Source organism: Cupressus sempervirens, chromosome 3 (genome assembly GCF_028749045.1).
Source record: "Cupressus sempervirens isolate cs-2001-9-10 chromosome 3, ASM2874904v1, whole genome shotgun sequence".
Classification (NCBI taxonomy): Eukaryota; Viridiplantae; Streptophyta; class Pinopsida; order Cupressales; family Cupressaceae; genus Cupressus; species Cupressus sempervirens.
Window position 1 is genome coordinate 598,562,412 of NC_143120.1, and position 18,332 is coordinate 598,580,743.

The 18,332-nt window shown below is 36.1% G+C and overlaps 1 protein-coding gene across 2 annotated transcripts in view; it reads left to right on the plus strand.

The window, feature by feature from the left end:
• LOC149568091 (ARM repeat superfamily protein) overlaps positions 1–18,332 on the plus strand; it is a 338,742-nt gene that overhangs the window by 221,991 nt on the left and 98,419 nt on the right. Inside the window, exons 15-21 of one of the 2 annotated variants that reach the window (XM_089821094.1) lie at positions 11,394–11,542; positions 11,669–11,799; positions 11,902–11,959; positions 12,082–12,179; positions 12,334–12,424; positions 12,679–12,744; positions 12,851–12,910. In XM_089821094.1, coding sequence (XP_089677220.1) covers positions 11,394–11,542; positions 11,669–11,799; positions 11,902–11,959; positions 12,082–12,179; positions 12,334–12,424; positions 12,679–12,744; positions 12,851–12,910 — 653 coding nt within the window. The remainder of the gene's footprint in view (positions 1–11,393; positions 11,543–11,668; positions 11,800–11,901; positions 11,960–12,081; positions 12,180–12,333; positions 12,425–12,678; positions 12,745–12,850; positions 12,911–18,332) is intronic. The other variant, XM_089821095.1, reaches the window with a different exon arrangement.

Below are 18,332 nucleotides of genomic sequence, written 5' to 3' on the forward strand. Positions count from 1 at the left end.
AGAACTCAAATGTAGAAGTATTGCATTCATTGGGGAATATGGGAGTGATTGGCACGATAAAGACAGAAGCAGTGAAATCCATTTTATATTCTAAGCTTACATTTCAGATGAAAGATGCCATTACAAATAACGTCAAAGTTTATTAGCCTCAGCAATCTGAGTGTAAATACTAAGAGGACAAACAAATTTTTCAGCAAGAATCTCAATTGAAGTCTGATCAAGAAGACATCAATTTAACAGTGCCATGGCTTCATGGATACAAGTGGAAACACAGAGACCTTCGTTTGGTTTACAATGAACCATATTTGGCATCAGGAGCAGAGTTGTCATCATCATCATAAAGACCTGCAATTGATGCAATTACATCCATTGTTGTGCTCAATCCTATGCAAATACTTAGGTCACCACTCATTGATATTATATCAGATTACATTTCCACATTCAATCCCATGAGCATATATCAAAGGCAATATTCATATTTGTAGAGACAACATTCTTACAATAACAATATCAGAGGTGACATTTATACTTTTGAAGTGCATATATCAAAGGCGAAATTCACACATCACAAAGCATAGGTGGCATTTGTATCAGACCAATACATCATACAACATAAATTATTGTGCCTATTTCTTATGGTGGAGTCATGTTCATGGCCTGAGCCATTTACCTATGACGGAGGAGTTTTTTCACAGAAAGGATTTGGCAACAAGTGAACTAACTGCTATTTAGGAATATGCAATAAGCAGGAATTATCTGCGTTCAGGAAGCATTGATTAGAGTTAGCATTTTGCAGTAAGTGTGAAATTCGAACAGAAAGCTTGGTCGTGATTGATGTGACTCTACAGGTGGATGAGTTCGTACAGAAATGTAGAAATATAGAATTGAGTGATAGTTGCTTTTTTTACAGTCTCTATGGTTGTACCGTGGGCTTCCTTGACACCTTCTGTACTATGGGCTTCCTTGACACCTTCCTATTATCTTAGCAGAGTCAAAAAATAATTTTGAGTACTATTCCATTGCCCGAGTTATGTTTCAGATTAAGGTTCTCATTTCTGGGCAGAGGGTCCTTGTACCTGGTTGGTCCAGACACTGGAAATAATTATCCTTTCACCTATGACTAGGTGCTTTTGGACGGAGTTGCTAAGTTTGAAGGATTTTGCTATTCCTCGATTGTATTAGGAGCTGTGCTATTTTTCAGTGTCATCTGAGGTGTTTTAGAGCTTCTCCGTACTGCATAGTGCTGCTAAGACAATTGCAGATATTTGATACCTTTATTCTGAAGTAATCATTGACTGATTGATTGCGTTAAAGTTACCTATGTGGATTCAATATTGGCTGCCTGCCGGTGTTTGGATTCAGTAGGACCAATATTCAAACAAAAGTTAATGGGTCTGATTGTGTGCGTCAAAGGAAGCTTAGAAGATTGAATGATATATAGTGGACCATTGATTGGAACTGCCCAAACAGACTAACTGTTAGAAGTAGCTTGCTTTGCACAAATTGTATTTGGAATTCTTGGCTGATTGGGCTTTGATTTACAGTTATCCCTATTGGTTGATCTTATATGTACATATTAATGTTTGAATGTTGTTAACAACAGTTTTATAACCAAACAAGCTGAAGATTGACATTGCATGACACTTATTTGTCTTTGTTGAAATTAAGGAGAAACACCTTTATCTGCAAGACTATTATTGAGCAAATTGTGTGACAAAGGCTTAAAGCTGAACTACTGGGGGATAGTTATTTTGGGTTGCAAAATCTCTCTAGGTTTCAATAAAAAATATGTTTTCCCAACTGCCTAAATTTATTGCCAAGAACAAGGATGAAATTCTTGAGGGAAAGCTCTTCAATATAGAAAGGAAACTCACACATTTGCCTCAATCAAAGCATAGACTACTCTGTAATGTGGATGAGATTGAGAGTTGTTTATCTATGATAGAACAACTAGGTTCTAAGAGTAAACAAGTGCACATCCTTCTTGTTTCGATTGCTTTGGTTAAGCCAACATTGTTAAAGCATCCTCATAGGGAGGTAATACTTGCAGTTAGTGTATTGTTCATGTTATGAGGATAACAACAACATATGATCTTTACAGTAGGGAATTTATGAAGGAGGGATTCCAACCGATCGTGGAATGTTTTGAAGGATTGTGTAATATCAGCAATTTATCCTTTGGTAATAGTATCATCATTTTAGAAAAAGCTGCAAAGCTTTGTGCTTGTGTAGTTATGTTGGATCTCTATTGTGAAGACTTAATTCATGAAATGTTCCATCAGTTCTTGATTGCTGTTAAAAGGGACCACAAGAAAAATGTTTTATCCTTTATGAAGTTCATTATGCCCTTCATCGTTGAAGAGAGTGATGATGATTCACAAAACTTCTTATCTACCATATTGGCTGATTTGAAACAAACACATGTTACTTATCATGTCTGTAATTTGGTTACTAATGTTATCAAACAATGTGAGCAGAAACCGAAATCATTCTTGACAAGGGACAAGATTGAGGGAGGAAGGAAAGAAGATTGTTTAAGCTTATAGAGGGGTATGAAAAGAAGGACAAAACAGAGTCATATGGACAGCTTAGCATGGGTGAAGCTGATGATATTCTTAGGGATTACAAGGCTGTAAAAGACACAACCATGGATAAGCTACCTGGGAATTCAAGGGAGTCTCCATGTATTATGACATAATGCCCGCTGGTTGATGACTATAGGATTGATGAAGCATCATTTGGATCAGCCGTTACAACAACGAAGGGAAAACATGAGGATATTTATTCTTACGGTGATAAAACTTTCAGCCAGCATAATGTTGATTGGTGAAGCATAGTAATTCACTTTTTGAGATGCATGCTGATTTTATATTGGAGAATCTACTGTTTGAGTTTGATGATGGAACACCTTTTGATATTGACCAAGAGTCCCAAATGGATAGTGATTGCCGCCATAAGGTGGTATCTTTGTTACATTTGACATAGACTTGGCTAACAGTATGGCGAAATAGCGAATAGGAAGAAAGGAAAGTGCAGTTGAGTATACATTGATTTATTCTTCTCCTCATTTATTGAGTACCTATGGTTACTCTACTGTCATAGTTGTCGAGCATGATGATAACAATGGGTTTGATTCTACTCACTATGTGATAGTTTGGTATACATGATGGTGTATTTCTTGACACAAGGAGGTGCGTTGTATGACTCCTTTTATAGGGAGACAGTTATGGAAACTGAGTGTTGATTTGGGATTCCCAAACGAGTTGGTTTTCATGCATATTAGAGGTATTGTTGGCATGGATAGAGTGCTATACTTGTGTGCAGTTGAACGACACATGGGGATCATGGATGGATGGATCACCATTTCTACTTCAAGGATTAGATAAATAGATTTGTTTGGGATCCAGGTGTTGACAGGATAGGAGCTTTGTTTTTTAGGAATCAAAATGAGTGGGTCCATAGCTTGAGGCAGGGAACAATTGGGTTTAGAATAGTGTAGTAGGAAAAAGCGACAATATCTCTTAGTATTCTCTATGAGTCATAAATTGGATACACAAAGAATTTTAGTATTCTCCGGGATTATCTTGTATTCTGGTAGATCTTAAACTTAGGATCTTGTTGTGATATAGAAATGCCAGTTTCTATGAAATCAGAACTTGGATAAATGAAGAGATTACTCTTTAGATTTATCTTGTATAATATCACTAGTAGTGGTGATTTGTCATATCACAGGTTTAGTAATATGACTTTGTATCATGTGTTCTATGATACCACATACTAAGAAGAATCAGATAGATATAGAGTATTAATTCTTGCTTATTCATTTGTATTGGTGTTGCTAGATATAATATCTCTCTGTAGGATTATTAGGTTAAGAGGGAGTGTTAAGAATATTAACTTGATCACCTACAGGTCTGATAGTACAGACCGTACTTCCTCTTCTCATTATGATATGTCTCTAAACTAGCATTATATATATAACTCTAGGGGCCGGCGACTTCTCATAAAGCAACAGTTTGATGCTTAACTAAACTAACACATAGTTAGTTAGACATTATTAACTTTGTCTTCCTAGATCGCTTACTTAGGAAGTGTTTAGTTAGTGCTAATTTAGGAAGGGTTATGTCCCTTTGAGGGACATACCCTTTAGGAAGGATATATAGGGAGGTTATAGATGTAGATTAAGGACACATAGTTACAACAAAGTCTTCTCCTCTAAGCATCTATATCTTGTGAATCATATCAGAGATACTCCCTCACAATCAAAGGTATATTATTCATTATTGGATCTGCATCAAGATAGGTGTTAACTTCATCAATATTCAGAACATAGAAGACCATTCTCAGCATTTAAAGACTGAAACAAAAGTTTGATTTAGAGATAAGAAATTTACAGAAAATTTAAATGGTATCAGAGCTCTAGTAGTCGAACCTAGGCTCTGCAAAAATTCAATTATCAGACTCTATAAATATCTAGCAACTATCTTCTATCTTAAATGGCATACACAATCAGACTCGAGGACAGGTTTGATGGGAAAGAGCACTTTGAAGCCTAGAAATTTAGAATCATGATGATTCTTAGAGAGAATGATGTAAACAATTTGTTGATGGAGCATCCAAACAACCCCCAATTGAACTTCACAAATCTATCTGGAGTAGAGGAAATAGAAAAGCTATTCAAATCATCTTGGATGGAGTAAAAAATGATATTGTACCTATGCTTACAAAACATCAAATTGTCTTTGATATGATGAATGCATTATGAAATGCCTATGAAGTAAACAACGGAACTAGGGTTCTTGCACTAAAAAGGAAACTAAATCACATTCAAATAAAGAAAGGAGAATCGATAAATTCTTACTTCCTAAGAGTTGCCGACATTAGAGATGAACTATCAAGCATAGGAACCACCATTAGTGACACAAAATTAACACTTATGGCTATAGATGGATTGCCAGATTCACGAAAGATATTTGCACAAGGAATAAGTGCCAAAGATAATCTTCCGGACTTCAACAGACTCAAGAATGATTGTCTTCAAGAGGAATTCCAAAAACTAAAGAGAGGAGGGAAACTAAAAGTAGAAGATGAAGAACTTCATGTTCTTAATACAAACTCCTATAAGGGCAAGAAGAAGCATTTCAAACAGAAAAAGGGAAATCAAAAGAATGGAAAACCCAAGAAAGATCTATCTAAAATAAAGTCTTTCAAATGTGAAAAATTAGGACACTATAGATCTAATTGTCTTGAAAATTTCAAACAACAAGCAAATTGTACAAATGTTATTAGAGAAGAAGACACTTATCATACTAAGAACCGTGTTTTTATTCCTCTCGATCAAATGAAATTTCAAATAAAGCATGGGTAATTGATAGTGGATCCTCTAGACATATAACGAGATACAAAGAAACTCTAGATTCTTTATCAGAGAAGGTTAATGATGAAGCCACCATTGGTGATAACTCAGCACACTCCATTGAAGGAATTGAAAATTGTACTTTGAAACTAAAATTAGGAAATACTCTTCTTCTTAAAGGTGTACTCTATGTACCAAGAATTAAAAGAAACCTAATCACAATTACAACACTTGAAAATGATGGGCACGATGTTGCATTCGTGGATGGCAAAGTATTAACTTGGGCTAAGAACTCCTCTATCAAGAAAGCAAAGTTAATTGGTCAAAAGAAAGGATATTTATATGAATTGAATACAAAACCTAGTCGTTCTATTCAAGCCCTAGTGCACGAAGCTGCAGATACAAATGAAATATGGCACAGAAGATTAGGGTATCTAAATTTCAAAACTTTATCAAGTATGGAGAAGATGGTTACTGGATTAACTAAACTAAATAAAGACCACCCAAGTATTTGCAAAGGGTGTGCTCTAGGTAAGAACACCAGAAGTCCCTTTCATGATAGTACTAGGAAAACAAATAATGTACTAGAATTAATTCATTTAGATTTATGTGGACCCATGTTTGTTCCTTCTCTTGGAGGATTCTGGTATTATATCTTGTTCATAGATGACTTCTCTAGGAAAACATGGATTTATTTTTTAAAATGCAAGGAATCAAAAGAAATTCTACAAAGGTTTAAAGCATTCAAAACATTAACTGAAAAATTTTCAGGGCATAAAATTAAAACCCTCAGAATTGATAACGGAGGAGAATATACCTCAGATTTGTTTAAAAGGTTTTGTAAAGAATCAGGGATTAAGAGAGAGTACACTGTTCCTTATAATCCAGAGCAAAATGGGGTAGCAAACAGAAAGAATAGGACAATTATAGAAGCTGCTAGAGCTATGATTTTTGATCAAAATCTAGAATATTATCTTTGGGCAGAAGCCTCTTGTACTGATGTATATATTCAAAACAGAAGTCCTGACTCCTATCTTAAAGATAAAACCATTGAAAAAGTATTTACTAAAGTAAACCCAGTATATGTTATCTTAGAATTTTTGGGTGTCCTATATATATTCATGTTCCAAAAGAAAAGAGAACCAAGTTAGAACCCTCTGGGGGGAAAGGTATTTTTGTAGGGTATAGTGAAACATCTAAGGCATATAGGATTTTCATACCTGGACAGAAAAATATTGAACTTAGCAGAGATGTAATCTTTGAAGAAGATGTTGCGTTCAAAAGAGCCATAAGTTCTGATGAACCTTCTCCTTTTTCTAGTTCTAAAAGAAATAGTGAATCTGGGTCCTAGAGGGAGAACTTAGAAGAAATTGAAGATGAAATTCAAAATATGAACCTTGAAGAAAATTCAAAGAAAAGACCACATTGGTCCATTAAAATAGTTGAAGCAGCTCAAGACTTTGCTTCACCTTTTGGAATAGTCAGAGAAAACAAAAGACCTAATTTTTTTGTGGTTATACAACAAATATGAATGATTTGTCCAACTCAGAGCCAACCAATCCTTCTGATGCTATCAAGCATTTAGCCTGGAAAGAAGCTATGATAGAAGAATACCAATCTATTATGAAAAATGATGTTTGGAAAATTATTCCAAGACCTAAAGGAAAATCGGTTGTTTCTTCCAAATGGATATTTAAAATGAAGCATGTTGCTGACGGTAGTATTGAGAAGTATAAAGCCAAATTTGTAGCTAGATGATTTTCTCAAAAGGGATTGATTATGAAGAAACCTTTGCTCTTGTTGCTAGATATACCTTTGTAAGAGCAGTCTTCGCAATTGCCGCATCAAAGGGATGGAAGGTGCATCAGATGGATGTAAAAACAACATTCCTAAATGGAAAGATTTCAAAAGAAGTATATCTGGAGCAATCGGAAGGATTTGAAACTCATGATCCTAACACGTTTGTTTGCAGGCTCAAGAAAACTCTTTATGGGCTCAAACAGGCTCTTAGGGCCTAGTATGAAAGAATTGATAAGTATCTCACCAGCTTAGGATTCTCCAAGAATGAAGCTGATCCAAATTTATATTATAAAAGAGATAAAGATGATATGGTAATTCTGATACTGTATGTCGATGATTTACTAATAAAAGGTGATGATCATCTCATAGATCAGTACAAGAAAGATCTAACTAGAGAATTCGAAATGAAAGATTTGGGACTCCTTCACTACTTCCTAGGATTGGAAGTACGATAGAATTCCGACAGTATACGTCAGACATTTTGAAGAGATTTGGAATGTGGAATTGCAAACCTATGTCTTCTCCAGTGGAAACTAATCTACATAAACTTAAGGAAGCAGTAGCAGAATCACCTTCCATAGATTCTACTCTCTTTAGATAGATGACTGGGTCCCTTATGTGCTTAGTAAATACAAGGCCGGATATTTGCTATGCAAATAATACCTTAGGTCAGTTTATTTGTGAACTGAAGGAGATTCACCTAGTTGTGGTTAAACACATTATGAGATATCTACAAGGCACTCTTAATTTTGGACTCAAATATGAGAATATTGCTTTAGACTTGCATAGATTCATCGACTTGGATTATTGTGGAAGTGTTAAAGACCAAAAAAGTACTTCAGGATGTTGTTTCAGTTTAGGATCAGCTGTGATATCTTGGATTTGCAGAAAGCAGTCTTCAGTAGCTCAGAGCTCCACAGAAGCTGAATACATTGCAACAGCGATGGCCTCTCGAGAAGCAGTTTGGCTGAGGAAGTTACTTGTGGGTTTATTTGGGCAATCCATGAATCCTATGATTATTCATTGTGATAATCAGAGTTCCATCAAGCTCTTAGTGAATCCAGTTTTCCATGACAGGTCCAAGCATATTGAAATTCTTTACCATTATGTAAGAGATATGGTAAACATGAATTCTGTAAAATTGGAATACATTTGTACAGCTGATTAGACAACAGACATTCTCACCGAACCTCTATCTAGAGTGAAGATAGACCATTTCAGGAGGAGACTTGGTATGGTTGAGTTGTAATCTATTTGTACTCTTTTAATTATTAATAAAATAGTTTTATTTATCAGGCTATTGACTGTTATGGGCTTCACCATTTGTATTCATTATTTAAGAGGTGACGATCTCTGAGATAATGAACACTTATATAAAGGACATTATGAGAGATGATGATCTCTTATATAATATTCTAAACAATAGAGTTCTACTGTAAGATCTAGATGAGTTCAAGATCATATTGTGATGTATACATTGCTATGTCTATGAGTCATAATTTGGATAAAGAAAGAATTTTAGTATTCTTCTGGATTATCTTGTATTTTGGTAGATCTTAAACTCAGGATCTTGTTGTGATATAGAAATACCAATTTCTATGAAATCACAACTTGGATGAAGAGATTACTCTTCAGATTTATCCTGTATAATATCACTAGTAGCAGTGATTTGTCATATCACAGGTTTAGTAATATGACTTTGTATCATGTGTTCTATGATACCACATACTAAGAAGAATCAGACAGATATAGAGTATTAATTCTTGCTTATTCATTTGTATTGGTGTTGCTAGATATAATATCTCTCTGTAGGATTATCAAGTTAAAAGGGCATGTTAAGAATATTAACCTGATCACCTACAGGTCTAATAGTACAGACCGTACTTCCTCTTCTCATTATTATATATCTCTAAAGTGGCATTATATGTATAACTCTAGGGGCTGATGACTTCTCATGAAGCAACAATTTGATTCTTAACTAAACTAACATATAGTTAGGCATTATTAATTTTGTCTTCCCAGATCGCCGACTTATGAAGAGTTTAGTTAATGCTAATTTAGGAAGGGTTATGTCCTTTTGAGCTACATGCCCTTTAGGAAGGATATATACGGAGGTTATAGATGCAGATTAAGGACACACAGATACAACAAAGTTTGCTCCTCTAAGCATCTATATCCTGCGAATCATATCAGATATACTCCCTCACAATCAAAGGTATATTATTCATTATTGGATCTGCATCAAGATAGGTGTTAATGTCATCAATATTCAGAACATAGAAGACCATTCTCAGCATTTAAAGACTGAACCAAAAGTCTGATTCAGAGATAAGAAGTTTGCAGAAAATTTACAAAGAGTCACAACTTTGAGCATTAAAGGGAGGGAAGCTTCATTCTTTTGAGAATATTCTTGGTTTTTGATTTAGATTTCATTTTCTTTCTTGGAGTGTTATTTGGAAAGCATCATCTTTCACTCAGCTTGAGGACATAAACGCTCGAGCCAAAACACAGTGGACACAACCCTATTGTCCATGGAGACGTTACACCAGGTGTCTCACTTATGCTTACACTTTGTTATATTTCCAATATGACTGTATTACTGTATTTAAGATTGAACTTGATGTTATGTTACTGTATTGATAATCAAAATAATACAATAGCTTTGAGTATTTGAATCTAGAAATATCTGTAGTTTGTTGGTTCATTTGCTGGTTTATTTGCATGAGTTATCTATTGTGTTGTGCAATATGTTTTTGAGAGTTTTTTGGGACAATATCCATCTGGAATATTATAGTCCCTAGCTGGTCTTGGCGGTTTCATACAAGAGCCAATGTTGCACCTACAAGTAAAGTTTCAAATTCTGTTTGCAACAATGGCTTGTTTTGATGGGTTTTGTTTGTGCTGGTCAATCTTTCTAGATAAATTTGGACTGTTTTTTGTAGTGAGTTTGATATTGTTGGTGACCATAGCTCTCCAGCAAGCGCAGACAAGAATGCCACTATGCTCACTGCCCATCATGTTTGCATCATGTTTGCATCATATTTGCAACTATTTTAGTGCTCTTATTAGCAGATTGGATTATTTTAGTGTGTTATTTCAGTTGTCTTGGCGATTAAGGGTCTGAAACACATGATCAGGATGCTGTACCAGTTGATCAGTGATGCCTGTGAGGGAGGCGTCAGAAATGTGAACATGGGCAGTGCCTTTTTATTGCTGAGTTTGAATTTTGATATGATTGATGCTGCCAAGGTGTTTTTGAGATTGCTGCTTCTTGTGCTTAAGAGAAATCAGATTATGAGGCATGTGTGGGATGTTTTTTGGGCCAATACAATCATATCTTGCATAGCACATTCCACTTAAACAGAGTGAAGATCTGGTTGGCGTTTCTACCCAGTGTGTTCATTTTAATGTTGCTGCATTTTTGATAGTTGGTCTGGTCCAATATTATGTATGCTCTCATCTTTCCCATCTCAAGAACTGGCTGATCAGAAAATGATAAGGGCATCATATTGTAGCTTTGATTTGGTTGATAAATTTTTAAAAAAATAGGGTGGCTACTGGAAAGATGAGGTTATTCTTTGCATGGCTCATCCCCTAGCAACCAAATTGGCACATGATAATCATTATTTTCCATTGTGAGAAGGATACCACTTCCTTAGCCTTTTGTTTGTCAAATAGAAGGTTGCCAAGGAAATTGGACATCCTTGTCAGTTTATGTTAACTTAAAAATAAAAAAGCGCCATCTTTGAATTTGATTGTCAAATTGTTCAAGCTGAAGCCTTACGTGTGTTGCAATACCGTTCCAAGTTTTGGGATTTTCATTTGCTTGCATATCATCTCCCCTTGAAAAGGTCACCCACATAGCTTGAACTTCCATCACCAAATTCACTCCTTGACTCTTCTTTATATTAGAGCAATGTGAACATGAAGGCTGATGAATTGGTTCTTTAATAAAAATGAATGCATTTGGACGAGTTTCTTTCTTGTACACTTGTGGATTTTAATTTCTCAGTGTGTTATGTTTACTACTAATTTTTTGCTAAACAACTAGCAAAAGATGTGTGTGTGTGTGTGTGCGCGCGCGCGCGCGTGTGCTTATGTTCTTATTAATACCCAATTTTTGTTAGAATTAATTTCTCAGAATTCTTACATCAGTTCAAAACTACGCAATTGGTAGTGAATTTCATCATTCATTCTACTTGATTCTTTGGGATTGTTCCAATTATCTTGCTTGCAGGTGTTGAGTGGAGCATGGACAATGATGCTACCAATGCAGCAGTGGTCGTTGCGAGTGAGGCGCATGCAATCACATTAGCAGTTGAAGGGTTGCTAGGAGTGGTTTTTACTCTGGCCACACTGACAGATGAAGCTGTTGAATGTGGTGAGGTGTGTATAACTATAAGGATTTAATGGTGGAAGAATTTTTTTTCTTTTAATATTGTATTCAGCAGGGGAAGTTTCCCTTTGCTTGTATTTTTTCGGACAATTGAGGATTGTTTTTAAAATATGCAGTTGGATTCTCCAAGATGTGAGGGTAGCTCATTGACGACCAAGTTTGAAGGGGAACTTGTTTCCTTATGCACTGCAATGGTAAATGCAGTGTGGCGAGTAATTCTAGATTCTCTGTCTCTCATCTTGTCCAGGTATGTCTGATATCATATGATGAGTTTTGCTGTTTGATTTTGCTAAGCCTGATTTATTTATGTTGATAAGGAAATTTGTCTGGCTTGCTTTATGTTTTATAGGTCTCAAGGTGAGGCAATTGTGTTGGAGATACTGAAAGGCTATCAAGCATTCACTCAAGTGAGCAAATAATATTTTACCATTTTAAATTCAGATTTATATGTAAGGGATTCTGTTCTTAATATGCAAATGAACAAGGGATGGTCCAGATATGCTGAAGATTTGGCATAGTCACATTGCAGGCATGTGGGGTTCTTCGCGCTGTGGAACCATTAAATGCATTTCTTGCATCTCTTTGCAAGTTTGCATTAACCACTCAAAATGATTCAGATAGAAGAAGGTATATGCTATATATGTAGCCTAACTATTTTTTGAGTACTGATTTGTTTAACTCCATTTTGGTTAACCTGAAATTCATTCCTTATTTGTTTTTTTCACACTTGCCCGGGTGCTAATAGCAAAAAAGTACTAATCCTTTTAAATGAGATTATCAGTATTACTGGCTCCTTACCATCTCCTGGGTCAAAACGTAGTGAATTTGTTGATCAACGAGACAGTGTTATTCTTACACCAAAGAACGTGCAGGTAAATCATCATCCTTATCTTTATAGGTTGTCTTCCTTTCCTGTTTGCATATGTTTTTAGAAAAAAAGATACTTCAATGCCTTCTTTATATCAATTTCTTTTTGCGCTGGCTAGCCTGGACAATTATATCTAAAGGTTCTCTTATGGCATTTATCTGTGCGATGTATTAGATTTTAAATCTCCGAGCTTTATGTGGTCTTATTAGCTTTAGCAATGAGTTAATATAACTGGTCATTTATCCTTCTAAATTGCAGGCTCTGAGAACTCTTTTTAACATAGCACATCGGTTGGATAATGTTTTGGGCTCATCGTGGGTGTTGGTACAAAATTAAAATAGCAAAAAATAAGAGTCTATTCTTACTGCATTAATCATCTTATTGTGGAATTGCACAATTGATGATTTTGATTGTCTTGGAAATTGTGTAGGTTTTGGAGACATTGGCAGCATTAGATCGCATTATTCATTCTCCACATGCTACTACTCAGGTGTGAGAAAATATTCTTGTATAGGTGAACTAGTCCATTGTTTTGCTTGTTTTTTCTTAAATTATAATTTCAAATTCAAATTATTATTTTCTAAGTAAATAGAGTCTAACCAAACATGGCATAAGTAGTTAGCTAAAAGAGATGAATCGTTTCAACATCATGAAACCATTTATTTTGAAAGTGTCCAATCTTCATCAGTTCTGATTTATTGCATAATTTCTCATTAGTGAGTCCAAGAACCATATTTTACTTGTCGAGTAAAGTGAGCTGTGTATATATCTTCTATTGTATATCCTATGAGTCATTTCTTCTGGTCCAGTCCAGAAATACTCATTGTGATAAATCTAGCTTTTTATAATATTGCAGTAAGTTTTTAATTTTATTTTATTTTTTAATTTGAAAATTTCCATTAGGCAGAAATCTCATGTTGAAGTTCAGATGGCAAGAATTTTTGGATGAAATTAATTTTATCAAAAAATGACTTTGGGTGTGTCTTTCTTTCAAGAAAAAGGTATTTTAGAATACCCTTAATCTGAATATATATATATAAAATCATTAGTGTTAGATAAGATCATTAATGTTGGTCTCCAAGGGAGTCATGAGGCATAGTGTTAGGTCAGTGATCCCGACGTGACACATCAACTCTGGTTCAAGTCTCACTAGGTTCACCCAAACCCTTTGCTGAAGCAGTGTTGCTAGTCGTTAGGGCAGCAAAAGGTTTAGGAGCTTGAGAACTTCATTTAGAAGAGATTTACAAATAATAATAAGTGCAATAACTAAAGGTGACATGGAAGCCTGACATCTTTTGAATCATATAGATTGAATCAATGAGGAGTTGGCTCCATTAGAAGATTATACTTAGTTACCGGATTTGTGCTCTAGAGGCCAAATCTGGATTCGGATCTGATCCAGATCTGGATTTGTGCCTAGATTCGTCCGGATTCTTCAAAAAAAATAAATTGCTTTCTTGTTTTTGTTTTTCCGATTATTTTCTTATAATCATAATGGCTTCAATCCATAGATTTACACCAGAATCACAAATTGAAATGATTTAGTTTTAGACTTATGTATATTTCTCTCATTTTTTACTATATATAATGCATATATCTATACACACACACACACACACACACACATATATATATATATACACACACACACATATATATATATACACACACACACACATGAATCCTTCACGAATCATAATTGTGGGAAAAAAATCACAAATCCATGGATCCGATTCACGTGCTCGAATTAGATTCGTTTCACGAATCGGTAACTAAGAGATTATAAACTCAAACATGTTCAAAGACAAGGGAATAAGGAGGTAGACACTATATGTTTATCATTTAAAGTGAAAGAGACTAGAATTGAGGACTTTAGAGGCCTATTGATGGAGGATGGAGTTTGAATTAAATAATCGTTACCTTTCCCTAATCTTGGAAAAACACTAAAAGATGGTGCACGTTTCGGCAGTGGGGTATAGGGATGGAGGAATTATTATTGAAGGGGAATGAAGTAACATGCAACACTCTAATTGAGATTGCCTTTATTGCGAGGGAAGTCTAAAATGTTTGCATTTAAAATTTGGCATTTGGTTATTAAATTTGTAGGTGCTAATGTAATGCCTCGCCCGGAGATCCTTGGAACAAGGATTCAATACAAGCCAAGATAATTTTTTTAAAACAAGTATGGAAGCACACAACACTCAACATACGAGGATCACAAAGATTGCAATGGAAGACTTAACCGCAATCCCGACAACCAACGAATCTCCAAATGCCACTACCGAACTAACACACAAACAAAGAAACGAAGACCAAGGACGACAATAGAACAAAGAATCTCAGATCTGTCAAAGCATGTAAAATTAAGCAAACCCAAAAGGTACTTAAAACACCAAATTGTGTTCCCTGAAAAGCCAGTGGAGATACCCACTGTTTTTCTTGCGAGGACAACACCAGACAGAATTCTCGCATGAGGAAGTACAACATGCCACGTGAGAAACTGCCTTTCATGCGAGGAAGTACCAAGAGTTGTGTGAGGAAACCTAGCACACCATGCGAACTTTTGCACTTTTGCGCGAGGATCCAAAACAGCAAGCCATAAAACATAAGGTTAAAAAGCTATGAACTGAATTTCCTCCACACCAGGGAGTATCGGATCCACAAATAGAGGCATCAACAAACGAACACTAAATTGCAAGATGGAACTACAACAACCACTTGAAACAAAGCAGTAAACGAACATACTAGAAGTAACATCACAGTGTATAGAAACATCGCAATGAACTGAAAAAACCAAACTAAGTGCGTAGTTCCTCCCAACCATAATAGCATCATGAGACCTCAAAGGCCCTAGCCATCCTCACACGTAACATCCCAAACTGCCAACTAGATAGTTGGAGCTGTCTTATAAGAACATCACTACTAAAGTGTAATAACATCATAAGAACAGGAAATCTAACATACTAAACCAAAAGCAGTAGATACTCCAACGGAGCAGATAACATCATCAATCATATGCTAAACATCATAATAAGGAAATGCATCAATACTAACATCATCTAAACATGATATACAAGCATTCCACTGAAAGCATAAATCACAAGAAAGCATGCTCTAGAACCCAAAGTACCAAGTGAAAACATCCATCAACAGTCGCACTAGGATAATAGATTGTCTTTGTACATTGGTCCCCAATAGTGGTATAGGTAGCTACGCCTCCCAACCACGTGAAACTTGTAGGTCCACTCCCACCACGCTGATGGAGATAATGATCCAACCACAAACACACATAAAGAAAATTTCCATGGCTAACACTCACTCTAGATAGTAATGATGACTGAAACCAAGAGCATGAGACAATACAAGTACTACAGGTCCTACTCAAACACTCTATGGGTAACTATGTAGGGGCTATAGTGGAGAGTAATGCGCTTGGTACTCCCAAGCTAAATTAAATGTGGAAACACTCTCAAGGGACTCACTTGGAGGCCATCCCACTAATGCAGACACTCACTCAAGGGATTTCCTTGAAGGCTAAAACACAGTATCCTTTGAGTTAAACCGTAGGACAATACTTTTTTATTATCTTAGTTTCTTACGTAGTAATTTAATTAGTTATCACTTGTTTAGAAACTCCTTCACGCCAACCCTTTGGGAAATGGTCACCAAGGCTGTGAGAGAAGCCCCTCCACTGCCTACCCTACATACCCATGCTCATCACATGATGAGTGCCTGTAGGCATGCATATTCCCAACCTAACCCTAGTAAACATAACTCCAACAGAACACAACCTTGAGATCGAGCCTTGCAAGTCACCCGACAACTGCACACGTGCATGCTCGTGTGTGGTGCACCACCATCATGAAGATCATAAAACAAGGGCTTTATGAGAACACAACCAAAAGATCACCAAACCAAAAACAATACTGGAGGGCAGATGCAACACGCATCCCAATGCAACAACAAAAGTGCAACCATGGTCTGACTGACATCCAAACGGATGATCCAGGTCCACGACCAACATCATGCCAAGAAAACTTGACAAAACAAGGTGGCACACAAAATGAGGTAAAAACCCCAAAAACTAGAAAGTTTCGAAATAAAAAACCATTTGGTCTTTGGGCACAAAAGCCGTGAAAATCCAATAAAATTTGGGTTCGAACACCGTATGCAAAAACGATGAGCATAATAATGCGAAACCCCAAACCTCATCCCAAAAATTGGGAAAACGTTTATACCCGACCAATCGGACAGAACTAGCAAATAGAAACGGAGGGGAACACTAGTTCTCAGCCTCCAAACTAATAGCTACTAGAAGCAAATATAGAAACTGAGCTGAAACAAGAAAATGGGAGAGTCCTACCTAATAGCCAAACGGGCTAAAACGGAAAACAGCCAGGTAAAATAAATAACCCATAGATACAACCTAAAATGATGGCAAAGCAAGGTCTCCCCGAGCTGGATCCAACGAGTCCGTCCTCACGAAGATCCCACGCCTATAGCTCCCACAACAAATAGAAAACCAATTGTTCAGAAAAGGATTTCAGAAAAGGCTCTCAATTTTTCAAATTACAAAAGTGAGAAGTGAAGAATTAAATTCCTCTTTCAATACTTATTCACTTTTCGAGTGAATAATCGATTAGGGTAAATAGCCAGTTAGACTAGCTAGACACCAAATTGACCCAAACGAAAATAGACTATTCCTAGTAATAGGAATTCATCTATGGCAAAGTTACCAAACATTAAATTCAATAAAATTTAAAGCTCGAAAACTCAAATTCATAGAAATTTCTTTAACAACTTTCATGACGATGTGAAACTCCAAATGCATAGACATGCTCACTGGTCTAATCACATAATGCAAATGAGTCCAGATTTAAGGAATCGCCGAAAGGTTTAAGTAAACATTTAAATAAGGTACGTCGACCATACAGGGATGACATTGGTAAAATATGAATGGTTGAATCACTAAATCCATGTGCCACTGCCAAGGATATACTCTTGCACACTAAAACACACGATCAAGTGCGATTGCATATAATAACATAGCCGAAGCAATAAATGCATTTAAATAACAAATTTAACCATGTATTCAATTATATTGATATAATCCATTTACATCACTCAGGTTTGCATAAAACATAATTAAATAAGAATGAAGTAAATATCCATAGCATAAAATCCATCACATAACCGAATCAGAGTAATTTCCAAATACTAGATAACCAGATATCATCCTAGACTTACTGTTATCTCAATATGGCATCAACATGCAAATATGATAAAACTGAACAGCATAGTAGTGAAACATCTATGATATTGAAATCAAGGTATAACATTCGACCCTTAGGTCGTCTCAAAAGTAACATAACATGAGTATCAAGTATCTCATGGATGAAAATATAACAAGGTGAAGGTTTTGCAAATGGGGTTGCAAGCTTTGGGTTTAACTGTGGAGGAAACTCCGTAGTTAAGCGCGCTCAGGCTGGAGTAGTACTGGGATGGGTGACCTCCCGGGAAGTCCCGGTGCTTCACCCCTGTGAGCATCACCTAGATCCAATGAGTGCTAAGTGTTCCATTTATTCTCATGAGAGATGGATTCATGTTGAATCACTACTCATGAAACATGGGTCATCGAGTTTGACTCAAAATCACACAGTTAAATCCTGATATTCACATCACAATTTGACTAGCTGTGGAAATCATCTCCTACTTATCAATTGATGAGCTTAAGGGGCTTTCTAATGAATGGTTCATAAGGCACAACACTTGGTGAAGGTTTTGCAAATGGGGTTGCAAGCTTTGGGTTTAACTGTGGAGGAAACTCCGTAGTTAAGCGCGCTCAGGCTGGAGTAGTACTGGGATGGGTGACCTCCCGGGAAGTCCCGGTGCTTCACCCCTGTGAGCATCAC